Below are 24,928 nucleotides of genomic sequence, written 5' to 3'. Positions count from 1 at the left end.
ATCTGCAAAAGATATTTTATTGTTTCATAATTTTGTCGTGTATATTAAAAACATAAATATTATACCAGATCCTCAAAATAATCAAAGATTCGTAAAAATCCTAATATAAATTTTGCAATTTAAGTTTCCAGTAAATGGACATAATTACACACTACGACCTATAAGGACGGAGCATTAGCGTTGAGCTAGGAGACACCGAGAACTTTGTCAAAGACCATAATTACACATATCACTAACTTCTCCTTGGAGCGTCGCAGAGCGAGCCTGTAAATAAGCTTCAACTCCAGCAACGCTCTCATGATGACCACCAGTTGCTGCTCAAAGTCGTCGCTCTTCACGTCCACCGCCAACCCCTTCTGTTTGCAAATCTTAACGTAGAGGCTCCATATCGCGGATCGGACGTGGCAGAGCTCAACTTGCTTATTAGCGGCAGTTTCTTTCAGACGATTGAGAGCCAATTCCCACTTTATCACGCGGTTACGTACGTTGTCGTAGCGCCACTGAAAATAACCCATTCATTTATTGCCCACTGCTACAATCAGGTAGTTGGGCATTCGAGACGATAGCATGCGAAAGCGATCTATCCCGTAGCGCCCACCGAAAAGACGGAGAGGGTACCGCTGTCTTTTTAGTGGTTATTCCGGTGTACTTGGCGTCCAGGCCATCGAGGATTCCCACATACACCCCCACTTCCATCTCGTGGGGGAAGCGCGTAATGCGTTTAAAAAAAGGCAAGACATTGTAAATAATGTCGAAATATCGAGCTCCAACAAAAGAAAATACAAAAACATGGTATTTATCGTGTATTAAATAATTGGAATAAGTGAACATGTCGTTCTCGTCAATATACAATGTAATTGAATATTTGATTAATTGATCACCCTGAGATCGGCGAGAGTGTTGTTCAGGCCCATTATGAAAAGCTTCTTCTCTTCAGTGAGCGCTGCGATTTCTTGACGAGCTGTTTCCAGCATTTCTAGATCACGTTCTTGACGTTCAGCGAGCGTGCTCTTCGCTGCGGCTGGAGGATATATTAATGGTAATTCTTTTTTCAAATGTTAAATAAAATTTAGTTAATGCTAAACAAAAAATAAATAAAGTCCCTAGTACATATTTCAGACTAAGATAACTGTTTATTTTTTTAGTTTTTAAATACTAAAATAAATTGTTAACTTGGTAAATAAAAAAATAACTTGTGAAGGTTTTAGTGTGCTGATATAGTTTCTATTATTACCTAAAGCTTCATATCGGTTGAGAACATCCAAAGGTTGCTTAAATTCGGGGTAATTGTGCACAACCGACATCAAGTAGTCCTAAAAAATATTAGATATATCAATTACTGAAAAACATAAAATTCTCTGTCCTAATCTCATTGTCAATATTTAATAGAAGCCTATGTCAGAAGAAAGTTCATGCCGAAAGAATCTGTAAGAATGTGTAATAAATTATTGCAACAAGTCGGTAACAGAATAATTGATCAATTCACTTTTGGTATGTTGCAGCCTTTCCAAACTTTGCGACTTCGATAAAAATCGATATCCTACGCGCATAATAGACTGCATCAGTACCTCGTATATCGTGTAATCATGAACTTGTTTTTCCATGAGCTGTTTCACTTCTTCCATCTCCGCAACCCTTTGTCTCATCGCTTCAGTCTCTCTGGTCTTGCGTTCTAGGACTTCGTTGTCAGCTGCCATTTTACGCTCAGCACGATCGCGTTTCTCTTGATTTTCTCTTATAAACTGTACATAACGTTTCGATATAAATAAATAAGTATATATATATATTAAAAATAATTACATCTTCGAAACAAGAATTAGAAAGAAGACAGTGATAATCATTGTATATGCACTAGAAGTAAGGATAAACTTATAACGCCAAGTTTCCGACTCCGCAAAATCAATAATTTTTCTTGGGGCAAGGTATCCGTTTCTATACTAAAATTCCGCAGTGTCTCGTAAATTCAAATCGTTTATAAAAAATACTTTGGTAAAAAAGGCGTATTATTCGATACAAGATTTTGTACATGATAAAAAGCCGTGGAATTAATACCTGTTGACTTCCAGGCAGAATATATTAATTTAAATAATTGTATTTAATAACATGACTTTGTATTTTTTAAATGTTGAAAAAGAGTAACCACTACAGTTTCTTGCCGGTTCTTCTCGGTAGAATCTACTTTCCGAACCGGTGGTAGCTTCACTTAATTGTTAAATGACGATTCAAAAGTGCTTGTAAAAGCCCACTTGAATAAAGTTTATTTTGATTTTTTTTTTATTTTAAATTTTGTATTGAGTTATAAAAGAAACCTTGTTGAAGCTGATAAAAGAATCCTTCAAAAGCATCTCTTTCTCGCGAAGGTCTTGCCATTTGGCATCCATCGTGACTCTGTTAGCTTCTTCCTCATTTCGTTTAAGCGCGAGCTTTTCGTCTGCCTCCATAAGGTCCCTCCGAGCTTGTTCCATCAATACTTGTGGAGTGGGTCGAGCTACGTCCCATTTTGGATATTTTCTAATGGAAATATCACACTCAAAAAATGAAATTTTATCTACTGTATTTTGTCATCAATAAATTATGAAAATAAGCTCAACAGAGAATATCACTAATGCTTATTGAATTAAGAAGGGTATAATATATAACGCTAATTGATACATCATTACAATACCCGTAGAAAATAAATACTTTCATGAGCCGAAACATTCTTACTTCACCATTCGAGATGTTTCCATCAAAGATTTGTAATATTCTGCCGTCGACTCCACAGGTGGGCCATGTGGAATTACTATAGGAGCTAAATCCTTTAAAGATTTCTTCATTGTAAATTCTAAAATTGTCGTTATCAATAAATAAATAAACAAAAACTTATATTCAAAGATATTATTAAATACTGGACCGATAACAACCGTTGCTACCACCGTTGTTAAGCAGTATACCTGTTATTTCCCCAAATATAATAAGCTTGTATTTTTTTAAGTTTCTAGTAACTAATTGATTATTAAAGAGCATTACTTCCTACAGGATGTCTTATAATTGAGATTCGAAGCAAAGCAACGATTATTTTAACATTAATTTAGAATCCGTAAGTAACATAAAAGTGAAACCATATTTTTTAATAACTAATAACGCCAATATAAACGTTTTAAGTAAAGGAAAATTTGTGGGATTTATGTTTTTTGAGAATTTGCTTTGATACTTGATAGCAAGTTAAATTTATTAATTTTATAACGTCGTGTATGTCAAACTTTATTACATCAGCAGTCCAGTCAGCTCCAGCGAAGTGTCAAAGTCGCTTGAGCGGTTGACCATAGGTATATTTTGAGGTTATAAGATTATTTTGATTGATATTTGACTCACAAAGCTTTTTAAAAAGCCAGTGTATTTTCAAACTTCGCAGTCATAACATTAACAAACATTTCGTCTCAAAGAAAAATGGAGTTTAATGTCACTTTTCTAACCGGTCTAGGTTGCGGTATATGCATCGGTTTATCGCTATTTGCTTTAAAGAAATACCTTGGTATGTTTTCTGACACAAGCAAAGCTATAACAAAGGTAATTATATTTTAATTTACGTTGTAAACAGTTTTTTTTTTAATATATACAATCTACAATATCTATAAATATCTTTTGTATTCGATAACTTAAAAACACACTCAATCAACTTTTAATCATTGAGTTTTTTTACATTATATTACATGTTACATAAAAGTAATATTAAGTAACATGGTATACTAAATTGCAAAAACTTCTATAAATTTCAATGAATTAATTACCATGTGAATTATATTTAAATTTTTTCAGTTTGCATCAAACTCTGAATACAAACTAGTGTTAGTTGTAAGAACAGATTTAAGCATGGGCAAAGGGAAAATAGCCGCGCAGTGTGGTCATGCAGCTGTCGGAGCCTACGAAAAAGCATTAAAAAAGGATCCGGACGGTTTAAAACTATGGAAATTGACTGGCCAAGCAAAAATTGCACTTAAAACGGATTCAGTAGATGAAATTAAGCAAATAGCTGATAATGCAAAGAAGATGGGCCTAGTCACGTCATTAATACGAGATGCCGGCAGAACTCAAATTGCACCTAACTCCATCACTGTGCTCGGTGTGGGTCCTGCACCAAAGGATGTTATTGATAAAGTTACTGGACACTTAAAATTGTTGTAAATATAGAGCTTAATAATAGTACAGTTTAATTATTTATTACACAAAGTTGCTGTTCCAAAATCATATAAACTTGCAGCCAGGTCTTGAAGTGCATAAAAATGTTAAATAAAGTAAACAAGTAAATCATCCTGTAAATATCCCACTTGTTTATTTTTTCCCTTCTCTAAAGGAAGCGTTCAAATATTTTGTAATGCAATTTTTGTAGATTTTTGACCACCGCCCACCCTTCCTCCCCTTATTTATGCATTATTGTTTTGCGAAACAAAAATTGCGTTGCGTAATACTTGAAAAGAGTTGCGAGCTTATTCAATCATACAAAATTTGTGATAGAATTCCATCCAACATCATGGACTACCAAATAATGCTTCCCCAATGAGTGTATTATAAACTCAAATTAAACACATGACTGAAGATACTTATCTACAACCAACACTTCAAAATTTAAAAAGAAACTATGAATAAGGGTGCTTTTGTAATCTTTGAAATATATTCTCTTTTTTTTTGTTGTATTTATGACAACAATTATTGCAAAAACTAGTGTTAGAACTATGTAAATTTCAATACAGAAATAAACATTAAAAAAAAAGGATTGTGATAATTGCAAGTACATCATATATAATGTCAATTAAATTGTAGTACAATATATATGATAAAGAAATATAATAAACACAGACAACAAATCAAGGAACATATGAAATGTAAATAAAAACTCAATACTATAATAAAAATGTATTCTCTTAAATTCGAAAGTTAACAATTAAAATTGTAATACAAAAATGATTAAGGAAACGAAAATTGTATACTTATTATAACTTAACTTCTACATTATATTTTTATTCAATAAATAGCTTATTACTTTTTATAAAGTATGAAGGCACAATTTTTTCATTTATTGAACATTAAATTTAAAAGTTAAATTATTTAACAGACTAAACCAAGCTTTTATTTAATTAACATCGACAAATTATTAAAATTTTGTTGCCAGTGGAAAAAATAAGAAAATATCAGATCAATTAATGTAACGGAGCTTATTTAAAAATTCATTGGCATGATTAGATTGATACTAACAAGAGTATTTAAATAGAAGCTTGTGTAAATACAATTCTCAATATTGACATAAATTCTATTGGACACATTTGTATCATAAAAAAGCACCGAAACTCGTATTTTATTAGCACTCAATATCAGTCATATTATTATCAAAAACTATTCATTCAGCTTAGAATACAAATTTCTGATGGAAGTTTACAACATTTTATCGAAACACTGGTATGAAATATTCACAAATGCCTTACTACCCATATAACAAGAGTTGTAATTTCTGAATGGAATCTCATAGACATATTATTTGGAACCAAAATGTTTTTATTTATAAAATTAAGTAGTAAATAGATATGACTACTAACAGGTAACAGTTGCAAACATATACTTATCTATTACTAGACTATACATATAAGTATGTCTATACATTATATTTGTGGAGTGATTAGAAATAATGCTGTCTTGTTAATTCAAACGTAAAATCAAATATGATAGAAATGGATAAAATATTTCAGCTTAACATTTATATTTAGTTGAATATAAATTTTCTTAGCATAGGCACTGGTTATTGTTTGAAAATGTACTCACTAGACTTCACTAGTCTTCTATAATAACATACCTCCTTCCATAGAAGAACATTAATACCTTTGATGATTTTTATCTAACTTTCACTATGGGTTTCGCTCAATGATATTCTAATAAACAGATATGTTATACCCATACTAAACAACAGAAAAACCGTTTATTTTACATCTCGTTACAAATAAAAAGGATAGCTTGATAAAAACAATAAGTAAAGGGGATAACTAGATGTTTTAATTACGTAAAACGTATTATTACATAATTATGATGTATTATAACGTATTACTACGTAAAACGACTAAAGGCAAACGTCCCAATTAGGACGTTTTCTAGTCTTCACTTTTTGCGAGTTAATGACATATCTGTTTACTAGAACATCATTGGTTTCGCTTGTAAAACTGGTTTCTGAACATAGTATCCATTGATTTTTTTTTAAACAAAAGATTTCTGAATGGTCATATTATCTTAATGAACGATTTCGATAAGTTGCATTCTTTAAGAGAATGAAGTGGCATATATAAAGAGGCAACAGGATAGTCAAATGAATGCTTTACTAATATAAATCGAATCTATCTACTAATCGGTCTGAGTTTATCGCCGAAGTTATTCGTTAGTCGAACAAATTATTCAACCTACTTATGTATTCCTTATATTATATGTAAAATAGGCGGGAAAACATTCGAACAACATATGTTATTCGAACTTTACTATTGAAATTGCGTTTTCTATACTGGCCATTTTTAATTATTGCATTTGACTGTGGATTCCAAATTTAAATTCAATGTAACTTTATGATAAATTTCAAGTTATCATTTGTCCTTAATTGATATTTAAAAAAAAACATGAAGCTTTTTTGCAGCTGGCAATTATTTAAAGTCGCATTATCAAATATGATATCCATTGTCGCGGCAACACAGTCCAAATAGCACGCAATATCAATGATGTTTAAGAAACTAATACTTAAATTTAAATGTACTTGACATTTTGATTTGATGCTTTCGATCCAAAATTTAATATCTATTCAAGAAGAAGCTCGGTGGACGATCTGATTAAAGACAATACACGAACATGGTCACAATTCGATAAGAATAAAAGATTCAATTGTATTCCTTTTGGGAAAGATGGTCAGCAAAACAGAACAAAATGACATAATTCTGAACGGAATTGCCTAATTTTTTTATATACCAAATATCAATAATATATCTAAATATATACAATATATGAATATATTCGGCTTCCCAAGTTAAGCCGAATGTTGACGTAATTTCAAAATAAGAATTCTACCAAAAAATAAAATGGCACAAAAGATTCTATTGCAAGATTTTTCCATGATTCCACATCAAATCATATATTATATCTAAAACAATAATAACGATAAGTTATTAAACACCAATTCGAAAACTTAATAGCAAATAAATCAAGAACAATCGGAATGTATGAAGCAAGTATTCTTGCAAATTGCGATGATGTATTGCTAAAGCTGACTCCAATGGCTGGAGTCAAGTTAGATACAAAACTATGACCTTGAAACACATGACTCCTTGTTTATTATTTTGAATATCAACAAACTAAAATATTGGAAATATAACTAGTGTTGTGTTTACTGTTTAGTGTATAATATAACAGAGCTTTATTATCCCATATTTGGAATAGAAATATTATAAACGGAAGTATCTATCTTTCTCTATTTACCATCGAAGAATAGCCTACATCTGTGAACACAACGAACGAACACCGGATTGATCAACCTGACATGTATATCAATCTCATGAAATAAACGATGAACGAACCCTAACGAGCAAAGGCCAATCAATCTTTACTATGAGATATAACATACATAGATTACATTAAAGCATATATGTAATTATATCTTGTCATAGTGCAGATCAGATTTAAGCTTTCAAGCCCTTTGAGCCACTGTCATTGTGCTGCCAACCGTCAACATGTACCATTGACAGCGTCATACTGAATCACCACGCACGGTGTTTAGTTAAAAAACTACTTATGAATAAATTTGTAAAAAATATAGCTTTAAAAATATGTTCTTATTTTAAACTTAAAATAACTCACTGTTCATTTTCTTTTTTAATAGACTTTATGTTGTCTTTGATTGTTTTAAGGTCATTTATTGTTTTATTGAGCTCGTCCACAGGTTGCTGCACGCTGCTTTTGATCGCCTTCAAATGTTCCATCATTTCAAGCATCACTTTAATACCGGCCGACGCCGTCCTCAAACCGTAAATTTTCATCTGGAAAATATATTATTTTTCAACTTTAAATTTTACACCTAAAGACAATGTTCACCATATCTAAATTGTATGTTTTATTGTAAGAGGTATAAACGTTCACAATTTTTCGACATTTTACAATTGCACGAGATTATAATCTAAATTTCAGTCATATTTCACAGATCACAATATTTCGATAGTTTACAATCTCAAGAGATAGATTGTAATCTAACGGTGTCTGGAACCTTACGCATGACATGACATGACATATATAATGTGTCCGCGACGTCAACGCATTAAATGATACCCTGTTTAGCGCACCTCGGGCAGCGTGACGACGGCGTCCTCGTCGGCGCGCTCGCGCAGCAGGCGCTTGGCGGGCGGCGGGGGGGCGGGCGCGGGGGCGGGCGCGGCGCGTCGCTTGGCGCCCGCCTGCCTCTCGTCGGCGAGCATGTCGCGTCGCGGGCACGAGCACACGCGCGCGCCCACCACGTGCCGCCCGAACACGCCGCCCGCGCAGTCCTCGAGCGTGAAGATGAGGTCGATGGGGCGGCGGTTGATGCCCGACGAGCAGCTGTTCTTGCAGACGAACTGGAAGGCGTGCGAGGCGGGCGCGGGGAAGGCGACGAGCACGGAGTACCACGAGTCGGCGCTGGCCACGTCGCCGCAGTAGTACACGCCCGTGCCGCCCGCCGCGCGCGCCGAGCGAAGAACGTTCTTCACCACGTGAGGCTCCAGCCGGTGCACTGCGGGCGCGCATTTATTTTGCATATCGAGATGGCCCAGTGGTTGGAACGCGTGCATCTTAACCGATGATCGCGGGTTCAAAGCCAGGCAAGCACCGCTGATTCATGAGCTTAATTTGTCTTTATAATTCATCTCGTGCACAGCGGTGAAGGAAAACATCGTGAGGAAACCTGCATGTGACATATTTCATAGAAATTCTGCCACATGTGTATTCCACCGACCCGCATTGGAACAGCGTGGTGGAAGTTCCAAACCTTCTCCTCAAAGGGAGGGGAGGCCTTTAGCCCAGCAGTGGGAATTTACAGGCTGTTGTTGTTGTATATAAATTTAGTAAAGAAGTAAATCGTGGAAGGTGCCCCCGACTGCGAGCAAGAAGAAGAAGTGTCGGCCGGGACTCACGCGTGTTGTAGGAGTCGTGCGAGTGCTGTATGCAGCGCTCGACCCTCTTCTGCGCCTGCGCGGGCTCCGAGAACACGGTGGTGGCGCGCACGTACATCGGCTCATTCGTGTCCCATTTGAAATTCACCGAGAAATTGCACTCCATGTTCACGTATATCCGATTCAGTCGATGGGAGTACTGAAACGAGAAACAATTACTGTAACATGCCAAGTGGTTGCTGTATTACTGTATAGTGCTGACACTTGATACTTTTGATCTACCGGACATTTACGTGCTTACTGTAAAAAAAAGCGTTAGGCCAAGAGTTAAGGGTACATAACCAAAGATGACCTTGAAATATCGAGACGTTATTAAAGAAATAAAGATATAAAAACTTTAGATTTATGTATTCCATGTAATTTGCTCATAGCTTAACTATCTTGTACACTATTTAAAGTTGTGGAATTTTTATTTATAATACAACACTATTTCACTCATAAAGCTAGTGACTGGTTTTTAGACCAGTCTATATACTAGGATTGGAATATATTAATATAAGGTTTGCCTAACTCTGCCATAAGAATAATATACAATTCATCCAACATGCAATAGGGGAAATGTGTAAAACAGCTATATAAACTCTATTCCAACCATAATAGAACAAAAGACAAATAAACAATAACTTATAAGTTGATTAGCCTATGCTATTCACTATGGATTAACGATGAAAGGGCACTTTGGATGTTGAGAAAACCGTGATCGGAATTTTGGAAGTAAAATGACAGTGCATATAAGTAGTAATTAAGTGTAATAGTGTTGCATTATAAATAAAGATATATTAATCATAAATTCTTAGCGGCTGAGTTATTAGTAAAATGAAATACATGAATCTAACATTTATCTATTTTAGGCTATAAAATTAAGATTTAAGTGCATACACAACGATTATCATATATGAACATAAACATATTTGATTACAAAACATTATACATAATAAAAAATCATAATAGGATGTTATTAATGAAAAATGTGATGTACTAGTCACAAGAAATTATAAATTACAGTTTTTTTGACAAGACTTTGCCCAGCAGTGTGCTAAATGATAGCAGTACGATGATTAATGTTCTATTAGAGGATAGGATGACTAGGCTTAATAGTAATTTGCCCACCTACATTACAATTTATTCTCATCCGTAGGTTGACTGTTCATTTAAGAATGTTTCAACTGAAATAGTATAAAAAAATCAGTTTAACATTAGATCAGAGAACTCTTTATCCACATATTTGGAAGTTTGTACATTTTAGTACAGTATTTTTAAACTGTCATCTTTTTCAGTATTGAATAAAATATAAATCTCCTACCATTTCTACTGAGAATAATTAAAGATCATTTAGATAAAGATAATATGATTTGTATCAATAAAAAAAGTTGGCAAACACTTATTATTTTACATAATAAAATCACATAAATCAAAAGTACAATACAATTTAAATAAAGACAAGTAGGTACTAACTCAATCTCTTTTATCATTCAAAAATCTTGGGGCGAGTAATATGCATATACATATATATTTATTAAAGTAAAACAATAATAGATTCTTATTATATAAAATTATTAATGATATCTGCAACATTTCTACTCACCAAGTATTTCTGTTTTTGGGTATTTGATCCATCAATTTCAACAACGAAATTATAAATTCCATTAAAAACTGTCCTATCAGGTGGTCCAGTTGGCGTCTAAAATAAAAAATAAAAAACATAATTTGTATGAAACAGTAATATACAAGTTCTCACAAAATGTAAGGAAGTGTTTATTATATTATATTAAAGAATGATTTCTATACTATAGAAAGATTTTAGGTGCATGTATTATGAAACAATATGTACTTACAGGTAGTATATCCACAACATCGCCAAATAAACTATTGTTGTGGATATCGTCTCTGAAACAATAACAAACAAATAAATAACAATATAAAAACATTGAAAGAAAACTAATATTTCTAATAATTTATTAACATAAGAATTAACAACATTGAATGCTTAAATATATATATACAAATATGAACTAAAACTAGTTACTGTATTTATATATATTTCTAATTACATTTATGATTAATTAACTGAATATGTTTCAGGACTCAAAAAGATTAATTAACATTTATGAAATTAAGAAAGCAGATAAGAAAATGTTCCTCCTGGTCACTGCTAATGCAAGTAATAAAAAATAGACCTTGCATTATAAATTATTATGTCTAGTATAGTGGCTTACTTACTCTGCAACACAGAAAGCAGAAATATTTATATTAAGCAATGGAGTAAGTAAGTAGCAACTTTGTTGTAGCCACATAAAACAGCCTACACAAACCCTCATCACTGAAAAATCTGTTTCCAATTAATATTATGTTTGTAGGTTCAACTGTATATTACGAAAATAGTCTATTTATTTGGGTAATTATATGACTCCTACTACAATACAACTCCCAATTCTTAGTAATATGTTATAAAAAGTAAGATGAAGCTAATCTTATCTAAAACAATTGAATTAATTATAATATTCATAACAGTAATAATATTACTATAATATGATATATAGACATATATTTATAGATTATATTCATGTACCTAGAATGCTTTTGAAATCTTTCAAACTAATTACAATAATAGTATAAATAACAAATTCTCATTCTGCAATTAGACACACTGTTAATAGCTGAAAGAAATAAAATGTGGTCTACAAATTAAAAAAAAAATACTTACAAGATAATGGATGAAGGAATACTGTCATCCATCATTTTGGTTAAAAGCACTTATCTGAAAAGAATATGTTTACTATTAGCTTCATTAATTAAATTTAATGTTTTTGTGTTTTAGTTTTTCTTTTCTACAACAATTTGAATTTTATAAAATAATTTAAATAAAATCGACAGTACTGTATATTAACTGATTTTTCACAATATATTACGGAAATGTGAATATACATTTGAAATCATAATTAAACTAGATTTAGTTTTAATTTGAGTTAACACCTATTTTCATTGTGTACGTAAATAAATTTAATATTATCAAAGTTCCTTGCAACTTATTTTATAATAAAACATATAGCGTTCACTTTTCTACTGTACGAAACTAATATTGTGAAATTGACAAGCTTGTTTGAGAGGTTTATAACACGTGCAAATTAATTGTAATAAATATTTACCTACAATACAATAATAACTGTTTATAAACTTCAATTTGAATTCACAACAACTTAGACGAAAACTTAAATGTTAACTTAAAAATAAGAGAAACTCATGTCAAATTAAAACACAATGGCCACCGGCTCAACAGATCATTATAAATATAAACTAAACGTAAACGCCAAACGATAAGTCGGTAAATTAAAAATAGCAAAATAGGAGTTAGTGAAAACAAGTCGACCGACGCAGAAGAGCACAGATAGTTTGTTAAAAATACAAATTATAATTCAAAAACTAAAGAGTAATGTTGCTATTTCAAAAACTATATTCGGCATCATGAACAGTACGAGTTAAATTATAATTTTCCACAAAATAATAAAATATAATCAATCTAATCGTAATAAAACTAGATTCAAGACTGTCTTTGCAGAGATAATATAAAAATTATGTTTACCTATGATCAAATTGCGGTAACAATGTTTCAGTGTCTCTTACCTGTCATATTATCGACAAAAACATGCGAGAACTATTAACAGTACAAAAGAAGATAGCAATTCTTGTTAATAATATGTGACATATTCTCCTAAATCAGCAATGGTGGGATTTGTTTGTATTATTTTCTTTTTCTTAACTTACTTTAAGTCAAAAACATAATCTCAAAAATTTTATATACGTTCTTCTATTTCTGAACTTGAACAATGGTTCTCGATATCTTATGTTACAATTTTATTTCTCTTGGGTTTAATTCGGTTAAGCTTTTTCTGGAATATAAGGATAAAAAATGATTACTTCGTTTTTTGCTTTTATTTTGAAATAAAACATGCCGTTGACAGAATTTTTAAATTTTTTAACTATTATAATTATAGACTTTTATGATTACGATTTTTTATTATTAAAATTTAAAATACATTTAATATCCACAAAAAACAACGACTTTTCACTTAAGGTTGGTAGGTATAAAATAAGTTTTGCAAAATGGGTTGTAACGTTTTACTTATATTAATATTTAGGAAAATTGTACAGTAATTATGATGAAGTTTTATCATCAGTGATTTTTTCATAGATATTCTGGATTTAGGGATTCTAATAAACTGATTTAAGCGTTTTCCTTATGCAAAACATTTGAAGTCACTCAGACTTTTTCACAAAAAATAACAAACTCATAAATGCATATGTAAACTTGAATATTACAAAATTATGTAAGTTAAAATAAAGTAAAGAAAAATATTTTTTTTATATCGTTACATAATATTTTTTATTGTACATCACTTTATTGTGTATCTCACTATTGTACTCCATATAGTATAGTATTACCACAATAAAAAAAGTTGGAAAGAAAAAAATATACGAACTCCGCTTCACTTGTGTTTTTTTCTAATTTTACTGTCACCTAACAGATAATTTAGTGCATATTTTGTATGCAACAGTTATTTTGACTCAATATTGTGCTTTATTATGAACCAATACATTACAAAGAAAGCTTCAAGTGATTCTATTAACTAAAATCAATAACAATCAGTGTCCAACAAAGGTACGCTTATGTTTGCTTTTGCTGAGCATATAACCTGTATATATTGCTAGCGTCCGGTTGGCGTCTGTCATATTTAACACGAAACAGTTTATTAGACCTTATTTTGTTGTTATGTCGATGTGAAAACGTATGTTTTGGCAGTTACGAATGGTGCGTTTATAAAAGCATTGTTATTTTAGTGACCAAGATGAACTATGAGGCGGAAAGGGCAATGAATCAAAAGCGGTTGCGGATGGAGGGTGAACCGGGACACGGCGTTGTCCAAGGAAATGGATTGCCGCTTAATTATATAGGTAAGTTGTTATGAAGTGTTTTTTTCGCGGGAAAAGCGTCTAGTTGTACAAACTTACATTGTTCTATATTGTTGTAGATAATGGTCACCAAATACCTTACCAGCCGTATGCCGGTGCGTACAATACGCATTACCCGCCGCCAGAAGCGTTTGCCGCGTATGGGCCTCCGCCCCCGGGGGGCTATGCTCCACAAAACCTGTCGTACGCGCCGCCAGCACACCAAAATTATGCGCATCATCAGAGTTTCCCGCCACAACAACCGACCCAGGCACAGCTTCATATGGCACAATCACATATGGGTAATTTTCTACTAAGAAAATAAAAATCTTTGTTTACATAAAATTTACTGTTGACAAATTAGTGCAATATTTATGCCGAGGTTATGTATATAAGTAAAGTAATATTTATTTATATAAATATTATAAAAAAGAAACAGAAAAAAAATGAAATGATTTCCTTTTTTTCTATTTCCTTATTCACCTATATACAAAACATAATAGTTTTGTATCATAAATACGCCATAGATTTTATTTCTTATACTTATAGGAATCTAAAATTGTAAGAAATAACTAGAACAGATTTTTTATATTTTTAAAAAATAATCGAAAAGTGTATTATAAACTTGTCTACGAGATCCCTTATAAAGATAAAAACACTAACTAGTACTGCATGTATATAAATCCATTTTAAATATTTCAGTCCAAGGGTATGGTGCCGATGTTGGTGTACACAAACCGACATGGCCGCCTCAGCCACATCTCTTACCTCCACTTGATACCCAAAAGCCACTCGATATCAAACACCTTAAGCCAGAAATCAAACTGGAACCATCCGACATACAGAAACGACCTCACCCAGAAGCTGAAATGATGGTACGTTTAAGTTATTTACTCTCGTAAAGTATATGTTATGATTGTCTATATAAATAAAAACTGTAGCAAGCTTAAAATTAATTATATTTTATTAATATTTTGACGACCTCCATGGTCGAGTGGTGTGTACACCAGTTTTCATGGGTACGCCACTCTGAGGTCCCGGGTTCGATTCCCGGCCGAGTCGATGTAGATTACCATTAGTTTTCTATGTTGTCTTGGGTCTGGGTGTTTGTGGTACCGTCGTTACTTCTGATTTCCATAACACAAGTGCTTCAGCTACTTACATTGGGATCAGAGTAATGTATGTGATGTTGTCTCATATTTATTTATTATTTATTTATTAATTAAAATTATATTGCAGTATTTCTTCTTGTATATACAATAAGTAGTATTCAAAGATATTACTTTTCTTATTAGTAAAAATATTTATGTTAATATATTGTATAAAATATATGAAACTTTTTCAGGCAAGTGATCTAGAACAGCCAAAAATTAAGATCAAGACAGATATATTTAAACCAGACGACCTGGCACACAGACCTGAAATTGATAAACCTCGGGGTGAGACATTTTTTACAATAATTCTAGCAATTTTTATATATATATTTTTTTTACTATAGTAAAGTTTAAAATCAGATTTATTACAAATTAACTTAATTTGGAGTCCGCTGCTTTATCTGATTGAAAAAATTGAATTTTTAATTTTGTTTACAAGTCATTTATGTAGTATATAACATCACCCTGCAATCACAGCTACCACTGGGGATAGCAGTAGTCAAAGTGACTAGTAACTCCCATTGGGTTGATTGTTAATGACATTAGAAATAATTTCAACAAATAAGTCTAAAGGCCTGTATATGTCATACTGTTTACTTCTCCAAAAAGCTATATAACATCAGTGGTTTTTATTATCAATATAAACCATATTTATTGCATGCTATTTACTAGTAGCTCTGATATATTATACACTACAGTAAGTTTTTGTTCATCGCCAAAATTAAATACTCCCAATTTTGATCAATTTAATTTTGAGTTACTCTTGATTGTAATACACTAAATAAAGTTTAACTGACAAATTATAATTACAATACTTTATTAATATATTATATATTTATTGTAAATTTCAGATGCGACAATAAAGCCTCTGGATATTGGAAAATCTCTAGAACAACCTAAAGGTACGTCGTAATCGTTGTTAAGGGTTTTTTATCTCTAAAAAAGTTATTAATAATTATTAAGTTATTAATAGTGATCCCTCTGTCAGTTATGAACAAACAACATAACACATAACACACACATATAAGACACATATGTTATTACACACTAACCCCAAGTCCCGCGATTTTTGTACATATGAATAGGAAAGTTTGTGTTAAGAATTTTTTTGCTAACCGTCCTTCGATTGAGAATTGTTATTATAGTTGTACAGAGCGAAAGTGTTTTGAATTCTACTTAAGCAACTGTGTAAAGATTGATATAACAAATTGTATACATTGTTTATTATTGGGCTTTATGTAATGTAAGCCTGTCTTTACGTGTGGTGGACACTTAAAAATTGCGCGAAGTATATATTTTTTTTGACTACCGTCAGCAAAAAAAAGCAGAAGTAATTTTAATTTTTTTATTTAATTTGTTATCAATGTTTAAAACCTGAAAACAATGGGAGAATGAGGACTGTGAGGGCAGCATGTTCCGTCTACCTTAAATATAAATCCTCTCCAGAAATAGCGTTTCTGTTCCAAACTCTACACCATCAGAAATGAAACATAAGTTGTAGATCATATACAACTTGGTGGCCAATTTGCGGGTCTTGTAACATCAGTGAAGTAAATAAAAAAACAGTTGTCGATTTAGTCCTAAATCCACATAATTACTCCCAATTCCAACGACAACTTTATCGACGATTGAAATGGTAATTTTTGACACATCCCATAATATCCATGAATATGTCATAATACCATATTCAAGATTTGATTGATGTCAAGCGGATTACACATCAATTGTTTATTTGTCTGATAAATATCTTGTAATATATATTTAATTGAAATATATGAAATTTATTAATATGTATTTGTTTCAGAAGACATACAAACAGGCCGGCTAGATGTTGACAAACCAATAGGTAAGAACAATGCGTAGACATCCTAATTGATTCTATGAATAAGAATATTTTAAAAATGAGTTTTGCTTGTTAAGCTTTCAAGTCTTAATGACATTATGAAACTTTGCATGAAACTGACAGGTTTGCAGAAAAGGACAAATTAATTCCAATAATTTTTATTGACTTTCATTTACCGTTCGAAGAATCGAGATGACCCAGTGGTTAGAACGCGTGCATCTTAACCGATGATTGCGGGTTCAAACCCAGGCAAACACTGCTGATTCATGTGCTTAATTAATTCATCTCGAGCTCAGCGGTGAAGGAAAACATCGTGTGGAAACCTGCATGTGACAAATTTCATAGAAATTCTGCCACATTTGTATTCCAACAACCCGCATTGGAACAGCGTGGTCGAATATGTTCCAAAGCCTTTCCTCAAAGGGAGAGGAGGCCTTTAGCCCAGCAGTGGGAATTTACAGACTGTTGTTCTTGTATTTACCGTTCGGGTACCACTCACGTCTACCTGGTTCAACTGTCCTACTAACTGGTAGTTTGATGGTGCCACTAACGTTGTGTGATTACAAGTATATTTCAAAATGTTTAACATGGACTTTTTTTTACAGAACCAGGAAAACCAGACGGTCTTTCAGATATATCGAAAGACATACGCCCCAACGATTCACTTTCGTCAGTAACACCTTCAGATAAAAGGTACTTTTTTGTTTAAAATTTTGACGTAGGACTTTTGAGGCAAGATTAGAGATAACCAATAAACGAATGTTATCTTTTTTGTTTGTAAATAATTTGATAAATAATTCTGACACTAAAAACAGAAATATCAATATATAATTGTTTTTTTAGCGAAGAGGATAGAAAACCGTTCAGTAGTCCTGAGAGCGCGAAGTCCGGTATGACTCCTGGAAAAATTACGCCCGGCCTTGAGGTGAGTTGTTGAGTTCAAGTTCTATCCGAAACATTTAATATATGAATGGAAAACAATGAAGTAGTTCGAAAGACGTATTTTACATTGATGTAATCTGTAAAATGATTAACAATATAAATAAATAAATATGAGACAACATCACATACATTACTCTGATCTCAATGTAAGTAGCTTAAGCACTTGTGTTATGGAAAATCAGAAGTAACGACGGTACCACAAACACCCAGACCCAAGACAACGTAGAAAACTAATGGTAATCTACATCGACTCGACCGGGAATCGAACCCGGGACCTCAGAGTGGCGTACCCATGAAAACCGGTGTACACACCACTCGACCATGGAGGTCGTCAAAATATGACCATAATATATATAGATAGCGCACGAGTTGAATGCAGTCAATAAAAAATTAATCAAAATCAAAATTAATCAATCTAAAAGCAATTAATAAAAATGTATGATCAGTATTATTTTGCCTTTTTTTCATTATGCTAACCTAGTAAAATTATCGATATTAATTACTCACAATATAATGAGTATTTTGGTCATCAATTATAATTAGGTCACAGCACTATCGAATTCCTGAGCTCTGCATTCAACTCGTGCGCTATCTATATGTGTGTAAGAGTGGGAGCGAGTTCTCATGGTCGCCTTGTCCGCAGCCCAAGAAGCGCGGGCGGCCGAAGGGTTCCACCAACAAGCCGAAGGCGCCGGCGCCGGCGGCCGCCCCGGCGCGCGGGCCGGCGCCGGCGCCCCGGCCCGCCGCCGTGGGGCGCCCGCGCGCGCCCGGCTACCAGTACGCCATCCGGCCGTTCCGCAAGGACTTCTCGGGCATCCAGTTCCGCAGGCGCTGGAGCGACGACTGCCTCGACTCGTCGCACATCCCCAACGAGGTGTACTTCGGCGACGTGCCCGTGCCGCTGTCCGTGCTGTACAACTACTACGACGCGAACGCGGAGCGCGAGCGGCTGGCCGTGCAGGCGGCGCAGCTGGCGGCGCAGAAGGCGGCCGCCGCCAAGCTGGTGGCCGCGCGGCAGCTGGCGCGCGCGCCGCACAATGACGTCACCGCTGACGTCACCACCGTCGACTCCTCCAGCGACGACGACGACGACGACGACAGCGACGACGACGACAGCGACGACGTGAGTGCCCCCCCCCACCAGGCGGCCCCGAGCACTATTTCCTTTTTCCCTCTCTTTGTCTTTCAATCATCACCTTCCTCCTCTCTATGTTTGCAGGACATGCCGTTGAAACGCGGTCCGGGTCGGCCGAAGGGTTCCAAGAACAGTAGTCCGCGCCCGGCCGGGTCCGGCACGGGTACCGGCCGTCGGGGCCGGCCGCCCGTGCCGCCGGAGCTGCGTCAGCCTGGTATAACTGATATGAGAAAATTCTGCAAAGCGGCCGGAATACGCTTCGATTATAAGAAGCTCGTCGACGGTGAGTGCCGGCAAACGATACCACATATAGTCACAGAATATTAATGTTAGCCATTTATTTCTGAATTTCTGAATCTTATGCAAATCACACATCTTAGATTACATAGTTCTATTAATATTCAAGTATTGTGTAGAATCGGTGATATTAATAAACTTAATACAATGTGCTCTTTCAGGTTGCACAAAAAATAAGGAGCGTGTAGCGAAAATGTTAGAGCTCCTAGTGAACGCCGGCCTCGAGGGGAAACCGACGATAGAGAAGTGTAAAGCGCTGAAACAAGCTAAAATGGATAAGAAGGAGCAAGAGAAGATGGCAAAGAAGGAGGCAAGGGCCAAGCACAAAGACGTTGATGGTATGTACACTCACTAAAATAAAGGTTTTTTTTTTTTTTTTTCGAATTGTCTGTTACTGTTGGCCAGAGTGGCCTCTACAGCGTCACCGGGCGGGGTGGCAAGTCACAGAAGACTCTGCCGGATGATGATAAATAAAGTATGAGCCCATATGCTACTAAGTAACATCCCATCTAAACAAAAGTTTTTTAAGCAAATGATTTATAGATAGATGAGATAGACAACTTGAGTTAGTCTCGTTTATATATGTTACCGTGAGATTATTATCGTTAGATAACAATCTATCTCGTGATATTGTAAATTTTGATCCGTGAAATATGATTGAAATTTAGATTATAATCTACATAAAACATATACAATTTCGATGTTTCATAATATTTCGGTTAGGTTAGAGTTTTTATAATTTAACTGAAATTTACTTCGATAGATTATAATCTACCCAAAAGTATCCATGCATCTCGCGAGATAGGTAGTAACGCTTGTGTGTGTGTGTGTGTCTCGCGAGATAGGTAGTAACGCTTGTGTGTGTGTGTGTGTCTCGCGAGATAGGTAGTAACGCTTGTGTGTGTGTGTGCAGCGGGCTCGGGCTCGGAGGGCGGCGCGGGGCTGCGGCGCGTGACGCGCGGCGCGACGGGCGTGAAGCCGCGCCAGCGGATCGTGATCTCGTCGGACGAGGAGGACGGCACCCCGGCGGCGCGCCGCACGCTGTCCAAGCTGCGCTCCAGCGTCAACGACGACTCCGACTCCGACTAGCCGCGCGCCGCCCGGCCTCTAGACTCCGACTCCGACTAGCCGCTCGCCGCCCGGCCTCTAGAAAGTGCTTCGACGGAGGTCGCCGGAGCCCCGTGGCGGGTCGCCGATTCGATTCCTACTAATTTTAGCTCTACGTCGAAATTAACGAGGGATAAGTGATGAGAGTAGTAACGGCCAGATATAGACTTTTAGATTCGTTGTATTAATGTCTTGTCGATACAGAAATATAGTTTTGTATTTATTGAGTAGGCTAGTTACTATCAGAAAGAGTAAAGTAAAGTCATAGCGCGGTTTATTCCATTTCATTATGAATTGTATGACTGGTAAGCGAATACAATATTATGAAAATATGTACAAATTGACAGACATTGAATTAATATCCTATACATATATATGCTCTGCCCGTTAAAATTTCTCCTTTTTATATGAATACATCAAATGTACATTTCATTAATTAAATACTGATACAGTTTTCTTAAACCGTGAAGTATAAAACCTTCCTACATAATTCCTTATACTAATGCGTCCTAACACACAAACTTTCCAGTTCTTGTAACAGATAAACATTCAATACATTATGCTGAAATTTACTCAATAATTTAGATATTAATTTGTTTAAAATTGACCTGGTTACATTTTATACAACTTGTAATGAAAAGGATAATAGATGTTTATATAATTGCGTTTTTGCAATAGGTATCATATTATATACAATTGATTAAAACTGAATATATAACATTATGTAGATATTTAGACTGATTACAAAGCAAATTGTTCTTTAATGCAGGTTATTATAAAGACTAGAAATCGATTTGTTTATGTGATCGGATTATCGGGCAGCTTTGTCTAATGTTTCGTGACTTTTATATTTTACTAATATATAGATTATATAAAGGTATTTAGTTTTAACGTCCAAATTGTTTATTGTTTTATAAATCATTCAAAGTCAATCCATTCGTTCATTTGCATTAATTTTATATGTAATTTGAAATATCAATAATATATGTAGAGGATATATAGGGGGATTATATTTAATCGACCCATTACACTGACCGTCCACTGGATATGCAATGCTATGCACAAATATCGCTCAAATATGTCTTAATCGAGTCTTTTATTAGTCTCCTTAGAAGTTGCATAAGAATAAGAGTTACATTATATTAAACAGTTTTTTTTATTGAAATTAAAAGCAATAATTGTATAGTTTTGCAAAAACTTGTAATACATTATACAAATCGGAATTAACAAATCATCCTTGAAATAAAAAATCGTATAATAGAAGAAAATTATATTTGAGCTAAAATATAAACTTGTATTTTGTTGTATTTGTTCTCGTAAACACAATTTTAAAACATATTTATCATAATTTTCCTATAACTAAGCAAAATTAAGAAGTGGTTAGTTTCCTGTTTTATTTTTTTATTTAGATTTTATTTGTGCAGATAACGCACAGATTATATTATATAGGAAGTATACCTATATACGAAGTGCTGCTGCTTGGTTAGAAAAAGGCGGCTAATATTATTAAAAAAAAAAACTGTCAAATCTATATTAGATTTACAAATAATCTGAAAGTACTAGAGCGAAAGAGAAAGCGATGTGAGTACAAGGCGCGTGCGAGCGAGACGCATTGAGTGCCCAGAGAGCGGTCAGTGGTTGTCAAAGTAGTGATAATGAACGATGAATGAACTGTAGGACAAAACCCCTCGCTCATTTTTATATGTAGTTGTAGTTATTGCTTTCGAAGGCATACGGTAACGTTCATTTGTGCCTGTAATACAATAACGATTATATGTAACTCGGTAAGTGTGTGGTTATATATAATTTTTGATTTTTCATTTAATAGCGGAATATATGTTGTATTTTGAGTGAAAAATTTTATACTCTAGATTATAATTGAGAGTAATATTAGTGAATATGAAAAGGTAACACCAAGACGTTAAAATTAGTTATTCTAGATATTGTAAATATTATAATTAAAAATGATAATTACTCAGTAAGCGATGTGTGTATTGTCCTTTATTTTTGTACAGGAACGAGAACGAATAGAAACGCTCGGCTTTGTAAATATGTGCCCGTAATGACTGAATGATATATTGAATGGTTGGGAGGTGACTTTATAAGATAACGTGTAGGAAGATTGATTGATTGGTTTTTATTATTGTAACGATTTCAAATGCCACATTATAACCGCTTTTTTTATAATCTAATTATTGTGATAACAGCGTGGAATCTCATTGGCGTTCCATAGACGACAATTTGAAGAAAATAATAATAATATTTGCAATACTGAATTTAAAAGAAATATCATCGACTATTTTGAAATTCTAAAAAACTTTTTTGTACGTTATAGTACTTTTTTTTTTTTAATTCGACGAAAGATATAATAATGAAACTTATATACAAATATTTTATTTTGTTACTTTAAATATATTCATTGATTTATTTTCAAATATTTCTAGATGTGACCGAAAATATTATAATTAATCAGAAGAATTAATTAACGTGCATTTATTAATGATAAAAATATATCGTAAAATTGTATTGCGCATGCGCACAATAATATATATATTTCCTTCCTAGCAGCTGTACTAAAACATGATTAACAATTGCTTGCAATTAATATTTTTTTATAGAGATATTATGTACGGTCGTGAAGTGAAACTGGCATAGAAATCACAATATCATAAATATATGAGACATTTTGTAAATATAAATAAGTTATATTACTAAGATTTATTATATAAATACTATATGTACTTGTAAGATATTTAGACGTGTTTGATTTACCATACATAGTGGCGACCACTTTAACTTGGCCCGTCATTTTGGAGTTATCGATAACTATATAGGTGCCTTTTTATAGTGGTCGGTTTATATTAGTCAACTATATATTATTATTTTAAATATGATATTAGAATAAGAAAAGATGCTATTCACCGATACAAAGTGTTTTCTTTTTAATTGTTTATACCCATTTAGTATGTACTTATATTTATTTAATTTCTGCTTCAAAACACTACGACTTCAGTGACTACTGTTGAATGAAACTACGCATTGAATGAAAGCCTGTCACTTGTAACTCTTAACTTCAAAAACCTCAAACTGACACTCTGAAGTCGATCTGATGGAAAGTGCTCATATCTGAAAGGATGATGATGATGTATGAACCATTGTTCGAATTGTTTATCTGCCAACCATGAGAGTTAATATTTTGTGTCTGATCACACTCACATGCCAAACTAAACCATTAATGCTACTGCCATATCATACGTATAAGACCAAACAAGAGAAGTAACAGCCCGTTAATTTCCCACTGCTGGGCTAAGCCCTCCTCTCCCTTTGATGAGAAGTTTTGGAACACGTGGCAGAATTTATATGAAATTAGACACATGCAGATTTCCGCATTATGTTTTCCTTCATCGCCGAGCACGAGATGAATTATAAATTCAAATTAAGCACATAATTACATATAGTGCTGCTTGCCTGGGCTTGAACCCGAAATCATCGGTTAAGATACACGCGTTCTAACCACTGGGCCATCTCGGTTCCAAGAGAAGGTCATTATGAATAAATTACCCCTATTTTTGTACACTCCCTAGTGTTTTTGCTTACCGTTATGGGTCCATATAGCCTATATCGAATCATACATAATATAAAACAAAGTCGTCGCTTTCTTTGTCCCTATATCCTTATGTATGCTTAAATCTTTAAAACTGCAACGGTTTGAAGCGGTTTTTGTTAACAGATAGAGTGATTTTAGGGGAATGTTTATGTATATAATAAATGGACAATATAGTAAAGAAACTGGTAATTTTAGAAGTTTAGTAATGTTATGTCGTGAATAAACAAATTATATAGTATGTTTAGTATCAGTATTGCACATGTGCTAAGCCGGGGCGGGGCGCTAGTTGTGAATAAAGATAAACCTTAGTGTTACGTATTTCGAGCGATCTGTTAATAACTCTGCTATATGGTTCACTACTGTAAGTATGACTAATATATCATAATTTATTATACAACACTATTACACTTAACTACTTATATATACTAACACATGTCCAGAACTACGATAACTTTTATCGATAACGAGCTCATAGATTAAGTTCTCGACCAATGGTATCTCGATAATTTTTTGTCAAATGTTGTGTATTAGCTTTTTTTAACTTTGCCGTTTCGTAAATTCAAATCGTTTATAAAAATACATTGTTAAAAAAGGCATATTATTCGATACAAGATTTTGTAGATGATAAAAAATCTTGATATTAATACCTGTTGACTTCCAGGCAGGATACATTACATACATATATAATTGTACTTA

General features: G+C 33.8%; 4 protein-coding genes across 8 annotated transcripts; 2 read left to right on the top strand and 2 right to left on the bottom strand.

The window, feature by feature from the left end:
• Positions 1-185: 185 nt before the first annotated feature.
• Positions 186-2,976, bottom strand: LOC124533045 (coiled-coil domain-containing protein 42 homolog). The gene is made up of 6 exons (XM_047108215.1): positions 2,707-2,976; positions 2,310-2,511; positions 1,569-1,742; positions 1,235-1,313; positions 882-1,021; positions 186-500 (listed from the first exon to the last, which is right to left on the bottom strand). Exons 1-6 carry the CDS (start codon positions 2,814-2,816, stop codon positions 186-188), a joined length of 1,020 nt encoding a protein of 339 aa, XP_046964171.1. The 5' UTR covers positions 2,817-2,976.
• A 249-nt stretch (positions 2,977-3,225) lies between these two features.
• On the top strand, positions 3,226-4,182 carry LOC124533161 (peptidyl-tRNA hydrolase 2, mitochondrial-like). Of its 2 annotated transcripts, XM_047108329.1 has the most exons (3): positions 3,226-3,308; positions 3,464-3,549; positions 3,799-4,182. In XM_047108329.1, exons 2-3 carry the CDS (start codon positions 3,517-3,519, stop codon positions 4,162-4,164), a joined length of 399 nt encoding a protein of 132 aa, XP_046964285.1. In that variant the 5' UTR covers positions 3,226-3,308; positions 3,464-3,516; the 3' UTR covers positions 4,165-4,182. The 2 variants fall into 2 exon arrangements, with proteins under 2 accessions (XP_046964285.1, XP_046964283.1); XM_047108327.1 differs by having other exon boundaries at positions 3,250-3,549.
• A 2,005-nt stretch (positions 4,183-6,187) lies between these two features.
• LOC124533027 (cellular tumor antigen p53) lies at positions 6,188-12,602 on the bottom strand. Of its 3 annotated transcripts, none has more exons than XM_047108189.1 (7): positions 12,347-12,602; positions 11,905-11,958; positions 11,036-11,087; positions 10,786-10,881; positions 9,162-9,339; positions 8,337-8,761; positions 6,188-8,036 (listed from the first exon to the last, which is right to left on the bottom strand). In XM_047108189.1, the coding sequence occupies exons 2-7, from the start codon at positions 11,937-11,939 to the stop codon at positions 7,854-7,856; spliced, it is 969 nt and encodes a 322-aa protein (XP_046964145.1). In that variant the 5' UTR covers positions 11,940-11,958; positions 12,347-12,602; the 3' UTR covers positions 6,188-7,853. The 3 variants fall into 3 exon arrangements, with proteins under 3 accessions (XP_046964145.1, XP_046964146.1, XP_046964147.1); XM_047108190.1 differs by having other exon boundaries at positions 12,351-12,602; XM_047108191.1 differs by lacking the exon at positions 12,347-12,602 and adding an exon at positions 12,078-12,332.
• Positions 12,603-13,647: 1,045 nt separating this feature from the next.
• LOC124532861 (nucleolar protein dao-5-like) lies at positions 13,648-23,552 on the top strand. 2 transcript variants are annotated; one of them, XM_047107970.1, is made up of 13 exons: positions 13,648-13,857; positions 14,037-14,150; positions 14,228-14,449; positions 14,850-15,022; positions 15,493-15,586; positions 16,153-16,203; positions 17,109-17,147; positions 17,750-17,837; positions 17,988-18,069; positions 18,730-19,209; positions 19,306-19,504; positions 19,680-19,856; positions 20,432-23,552. In XM_047107970.1, exons 2-13 carry the CDS (start codon positions 14,045-14,047, stop codon positions 20,605-20,607), a joined length of 1,887 nt encoding a protein of 628 aa, XP_046963926.1. In that variant the 5' UTR covers positions 13,648-13,857; positions 14,037-14,044; the 3' UTR covers positions 20,608-23,552. The 2 variants fall into 2 exon arrangements, with proteins under 2 accessions (XP_046963926.1, XP_046963925.1); XM_047107969.1 differs by having other exon boundaries at positions 17,106-17,147.
• Positions 23,553-24,928: the final 1,376 nt, after the last annotated feature.

The sequence above is a fragment of the Vanessa cardui genome, chromosome 10, assembly GCF_905220365.1.
Source record: "Vanessa cardui chromosome 10, ilVanCard2.1, whole genome shotgun sequence".
Classification (NCBI taxonomy): Eukaryota; Metazoa; Arthropoda; class Insecta; order Lepidoptera; family Nymphalidae; genus Vanessa; species Vanessa cardui.
Note: the sequence above shows the minus strand (reverse complement) of the source record. Positions and strands in the feature narration are given on the sequence as shown.